The 6,287-nt window shown below is 35.7% G+C and overlaps 1 protein-coding gene across 1 annotated transcript in view; it reads left to right on the forward strand.

Moving 5' to 3' along the window:
• ugcg (UDP-glucose ceramide glucosyltransferase) overlaps window positions 1–5,972 on the forward strand; it is a 30,705-nt gene extending 24,733 nt beyond the window's left edge. Inside the window, exons 7-9 of the mRNA XM_048527788.2 lie at window positions 891–977; window positions 1,605–1,794; window positions 3,095–5,972. Of these exons, the coding sequence (XP_048383745.1) occupies window positions 891–977; window positions 1,605–1,794; window positions 3,095–3,265 (448 nt within the window). The 3' untranslated portion in view covers window positions 3,266–5,972. The remainder of the gene's footprint in view (window positions 1–890; window positions 978–1,604; window positions 1,795–3,094) is intronic.
• Window positions 5,973–6,287: the final 315 nt, after the last annotated feature.

Below are 6,287 nucleotides of genomic sequence, written 5' to 3' on the forward strand. Positions count from 1 at the left end.
ATCTCCAACATTACCCGGGGAATTCTTCTGTCCAGAGAGTGGTATCTTTTTGGGTTATTGCAGCCCTTTTATGTTTGTTTGCTTTTGTTGTAACCCGAGTTTGACTTTGTTGGACTTCATTGTTGAGGTAATGAGGGGCCTTCAGTCTCAAAGAAAATAAGTTACCAAAAGGCAGTGGCATCAAGAATCTTGTGAATCAAATGATTGTCTAGGAACGAGGAATAGTAGTATGCATATCACCTGTTATGCCTGTCAATGACTGGTCTGTTACTTTATTCCACCTCCTTACCTTGGCTCCATATACCTTATCTTGAAAACTTGCCAATCTCAGATTTAAGATTGTTAATTTAGCTAGCATCCACTTTTTTGTGCAAAAGAATTCTACACTTATACCAACTTGATTTCACTCCTGAATGGCTTCACTGTGAATTTCAGGTTGCTTCCTTGTATCTTAGACTCTTCCTTATGAAGGAAACATTTTCTCCGTCCAGACTATCAACTCCTCTCCAAATCCTAAACACTTCCAAACCTGCAGTATTACTTCCAAGGTCAATATATCTGTTCTCAGCTCTACTTAATAAGACACTACCCACTGTACAGATTTAGGTTATTCAGGATCAATGGTCTTCTGAGAAACTTATCACTCATCTGAAATCTAACAGAATTTGCACATTTGTCTTAATTCCTTTATCATCTTGGCAGTAGGAATCTTTACAGATGCCAGTAGCTTGATTCTTTTTGGCACATGAGGTTTGTTTTAATTGCAGCACATCTGGATGTAATAATAAGCAGTTGAACTGGTTATGATGTGGCTGATATTAATTTCTTCAAAAAATATTTTTTACTTTTAAAAATGTCATCTTGATTAATTATGTCGATTTCATTTTTAGGGGTTGGAAATTTGCTATGGCAAGTCAAGTAGCAATGCAAAATTCTGGCAGCTATTCCATTTCCCTGTTCCAGTCACGAATGATCAGGTGAGGCATTTATAGGTGCTTAACGTGATGATCTAGGCTATTCTACATTTTAATTTATGTCGAATAATTTACGACAGTTCCTCAGCTCTGCTCGTCAACCTTTGTTCAGTTACTCGAGCAAAAAAAACCTTTCATTTATGCATCATCTTAACACAAAGCTCCATGTCACTTGCAAAAGTGTAATCAAACAAAGGCGATAAACAAAACTTTGTCAAAGGTTGTCCTTAAAGAAGAGGAAATCTCAGCTCAATGCACATTTGAAGTATAATCACTATTGTAATGTACAAAACATGGTGCCCAATTTTCATATTGCAAGATTCCACAAACAGCAATATGATAATGATCTTACAATCTTATCAGTCATATTGGTTAATGGGTCAGTGTTGGGAAGACCGTTAGGTGTAGCTTTCTTGTTCTTGACTGTGTTAGTTGGCAGAAGTGAGCTTGTTTTAGTGTCTTATTCAACAACCCTTCAACAATTGATACTGCACTGAGCAGCAAACCTCAAATTTCTGACTGATTTTAAAATTGCATCCACTAAGTACCACTTTTAGGTTGAATTGTAAACAAGTTGAGTGAATTGTTTTAAATGTCATTTACTTTTTTTTTCCTTTTGGTTTGACTAAGGTGGTCAAAATTGCGTATCAACATGCTGCCTGCTACAATTGTATGTGAACCAATCTCAGAGTGCTTTGTTGCAAGTTTGATAATTGGATGGGCTGCTCATCATGTCTTCAAATGGGACATTATGGTATTTTTTATGTGTCACTGCTTGGCATGGTTTATATCTGATTACATTCAGCTCAGAGGAGTCCAGGTATGTGATCAACTAAGTCATATTGATTGAATCAGTTGTACAAAACCTAGTGTAGTATTTCAAACATGTAAGTTAATTACAATCGTTTCAAGCTGTTTGTTTAACTATGTATTTGCCCTCTTTGTAATGGGAGCTCTGTCTTCACGTGCTGTCATCAGGAGACAATTTTGATGCCCTGCAAACTTTTTATTTGAAAGGAGTTCAAAAAGTACAAAAACAACCCCAGGACAGAAAACGAAAGAGTTAGCAATAATGAGAAACTTGAAAAAAAAATTAACATATTGAAGAAATTAATGGAACTTAAAAGTTGATCTTTCCCTATCCCTGATGATGTGCATCCTCCTGTTAAAAGAGGTGGCTGTAGAGACAGTGGATTTATCAGTGGTCATCTTGTAGATTGGAAGATAGTAAATATGACTCCTATACAAGAAAAGAGGAGAGTGAAAACAGAACTGTAGGTTTATTTACCTGACCTCAGTAGTAGAGAACGCTTAAAATAATTATTTGTTCACTGACTAGCCCAACATTTATTACCCATCCCTAATATCTCCAGAGAGCATGATGATGGCTATGAACCTTTGCAGTTCTTGTAAGGGCTGGACCATCCACAATGTTTGTTACAAAGGAAATTCCAAGATTTTGATCTTGTGATTGTGAAGGAGTAATGGTACAGTTTAATTTAGGATAGTAAATGGCTCAAAGTGGCACCTGCAGGTGGAGATGCTGCCATCCTGCTCTTCTAGTTGAGGGTTTGGAGGTTGCTTTTGAAGGACACTAAGTGAGTGGTGCTAGAAACTATTGTAAAGGATCTGATAACTGCGTGCTTCAAAAGTAATCATGGGGAAATTGTTTGAGCTTTTAGAAGAAGTAATGGTGGAAGAGCACATACGGCTAAAACAAATTAAAAAGACTATCCTTGGTTTTACTTAGTACTTTTTTGATCTCAAGATATTTCTGTACAGAAAGGCGATAAATACACATCATCTGTTTGTGATATTTACTGAGGGCTAAATGTTGGTGCAGTTCCTTGTGCTTAATGAGACCTGTCAGTCCTAAAATTACTTACGGGGGGGGGGGGGACAAAAAAGCAAGCTAAGTGATCTGTGCATGTTTTCTTTCCTGTTAATTTAAGTAGTAATAATCTTTTAAACTTTGCAACTTGCTTCTATTTCTATTTTAAAAGTTCGTCTGTTAATATATTTAACAACATAGCTGAAGCAATCTATGGCATAAGACTTAAACAATAACTTGTTTCTCCTTTTTCCCTTCACCTCTCGCCCACTCCCAACTTCCAATTCAGGGTGGTCCTCTGTGTTTCTCAAAACTTGATTATGCAGTAGCTTGGTTTATCAGAGAATCCATGACAATATACATTTTCTTGTCTGCCCTCTGGGATCCCACTATAAGGTGGCGGACAGGACGTTACAGACTGCGTTGTGGTGGCACAGCTGAAGAAATCATTGATGTATGAACACTCAATCCAGACTCTAAACTAAGAAAAGTATTATGTATGATGTTTGTACAAAGACTTTTAAATTGTTCTATCTTCCTTAGTTTTTACTTGTGTGTCCTTGTATTGGATTAATTTATTTGCCTGGCACTTGCAGTTGAAATTTAAAAAAAAACTTGCAGAAAATGAAAAAAAATGAGGCCAAAAAGCATGTTTTTCTATCCCAATCCCCCCCGCCCATGCAAAGAGATAGGTTAAATTTTTTTAAAACAAAATATATTTTAACCTAACAGTTTTAAAAGATGCAAGGATATTGTTCCTTTAAACATTAGGTTTGAGGTATTGTGTTTGGTAATTCAACAGTGCTGCTTATGAAAGATATGAAAATATCTGTTGGATATTCCAATGCAGACTGTATGAAAAGATCCTTCAAAAAAGAGGGTTAACAGACAAACAGTTTTTGGCCTCATAGCAATGACCAAAAGTAGTTCTATTATCTGCAACCTTCTGGAACAACATTAGTATTAATCACTGCATGTGTAATAGCACATAGTTCTATTTTTTGGTTGCCATTTGAATAGCTAAGTAGCTTTTTTTTAAAAAAGGATCAAAGCTGCTCAGTGGACATTACTTCATGCGTTTCAAGACCAAATTAAATTGCACATCCTCGTACAAAAGCAAATTACTGCGGATGCTGGAAAACTGAAATAGAAAAAAAATCTGGAAAATCTCAGTTAGGTGGCATGTGTGGAGAGTGACAGTTAACCATTTCAGGTTGATGGCTTTTCACCCGAAGTTTGATAGAAAGGTCCTCAAATAAAACTTTACATCAGTTACTCAACTCAAGCAGGTTAGACAGCTTGTGTATTCAGGATTTTCTCCTTTTATTATTGGTCATCCTCAGGTTATAACTTTCAGTATTTTGGAAGTAAGGGTGTGAAGTTCAACAGCTTGTAAATATTAGTGTGTCCTTTAGCATTACTGAATAATGTTTGATAGGTAGGAGGACATGTATGAGGCTATAATTACGACCGCAGCAACTAATTCAGAAACTGCCAAACTAGATCTGTTGATGGTTCACGTTTCAATATTACTATCTTGATCTGGTCTTCATTAATTAAAGCTAGTTTGGTATCCATGTGGAAATGCAATAATTTTGCAGAAACTTAATGCATGCAGTTGAATTTCTACTTTGCCCAGGCTTCTTCTTAGTGTTTGTATTCAAAGTGCTGGAGTTAGTGAGCTCATTAGTCACAATTTACAACTGATTTCAGTGGTGAACTAGATCTGTTAAAATGGGGTTGAAAGTGCTATTTGTATGCCTGAGTCTTCAGATTGGACTGACAGAATTTTGTGCCCTGAACTTTATGTAGCATTTGTATTTTTTTTAAATTTGTGGCCATATAGAAATGGCATGTATGTTACATAGACTGTGACTTGTGAAATGTTTGCGTTCTGAACAATTCTAGCACCTATATTTAAACATGTTCTTTTTTTTGAAAAGAAATGTTGGTTTTCAGAAATCGCTGCTGGACAGTCAAATCCATAGTGTGGGCAATAATGAAATTATTTGAAGTTGCATGATGGCAAATGATGCACTTTAAGCTCAGATAATCTGGTTCATCTTGTGACCGGGCAAATCTTGGCATATAATATTGCCCTTGATGCTTTTTTTTTGTAAATTGTTCTAAATTCCATTGATTGCGTCACAAGTTTGCTGGCCAATCACAGAATATTGGGATTGAAATTGGAAAGTTTTTGGAAAATGTCATTCATTTACACTACTGATTGAGCCACTTCCCTCATTTATTTTAACACTTTACCCTTATGACATCATTTCATTGGTGTGAGGGGTTATTTTGTGTATCTTTTGCACCACTCAGGCATAACGCTTTGTTTGCATAATCTCATCACTCTCATCATAGGCATGAATCAGGTGAATCCTGAGGAAGTCCTGTGCTTTCCAACACTGTCTAGTTGTGATCCACTAATTTTAAGCTTTCATCATTTGAGCTTTGCTGTATATCATTGTCAATGTTATTTGTAATTTTTTTACAACTCATTTTTGTTCTATTTATGACTTTCTTTCATCTGACCAGTGCTGAAATGAGAATTCTACTTGCAGCCTGATGCAATGCTGGTTTTTTCCATGATATTTCAGCTGTGAAGTTTTTTAAAAAAATTGGAGGTTGCAGTTGAATCATTTCCATAAAATTACTAAGCAGTGTGTGAAACAGCTGAAAATGAAGTGGCACCAAAGCATGATCTCATGATTTTCATATCTTTATTGAGCCATTTACATTTATCGATTGCATGCTCAAAGCACACAGACATGTCAGCGCTAATTGTAGCGTACAGATTTAGTCAGGGATCTTTAGTTGTCAAAACAGATCTGTGATTGTGCCTCTTCGTGGGCTTTGATGTTAAAAATGAGCCTTAATGTTGATTGTATGTCTTGGGATGTATATGTGATGACTACAGTCACATGAAATGTATCAGCTTTGTACTTGTTGGTTAAAATCTGAGACTGCTAAGTGACACTGACCTTGCTATACATATAGGTAGGCACTGAAATGCAAATGTGCTTTATTTAATTCTCAACTTTGTACTGTGTTCCAGACTCTGCCACTAAATGCTTAAACCGTGAAATTTTGCTTCAGAAGACTATATATTCAGAGATGTCAATTGTACATTCAACTTTTTACTGAATAAAACAGATTTGAATGTAGTTGTAATGTGAATAGTTTTTGTATTAGTTATTTGTCACATCTTTATGAAGTGGTATAAGAATATAAAGTATGGCATTAATGTTTTAATTGTTATTAAAAAAAAATCAAGTGGTGACAAAATGTTTTGTGCCTTTTTGTTGGGATGACATCATAAAAATCTGAAATGTCGTAAATATTTGTGGGAGGACTATTACCCAGAGACCTGGACGAATGCTGTAGGGATATTTGTTCAAATCGTATCACAACAGCTGAGGAATTTCATTCAGTTTAGTTAAGTAAATCAAGAAATTTTTTAAAATTTTCAGTATTGGTAA

Source organism: Stegostoma tigrinum, chromosome 3, assembly GCF_030684315.1.
Source record: "Stegostoma tigrinum isolate sSteTig4 chromosome 3, sSteTig4.hap1, whole genome shotgun sequence".
NCBI lineage: Eukaryota > Metazoa > Chordata > Chondrichthyes > Orectolobiformes > Stegostomatidae > Stegostoma > Stegostoma tigrinum.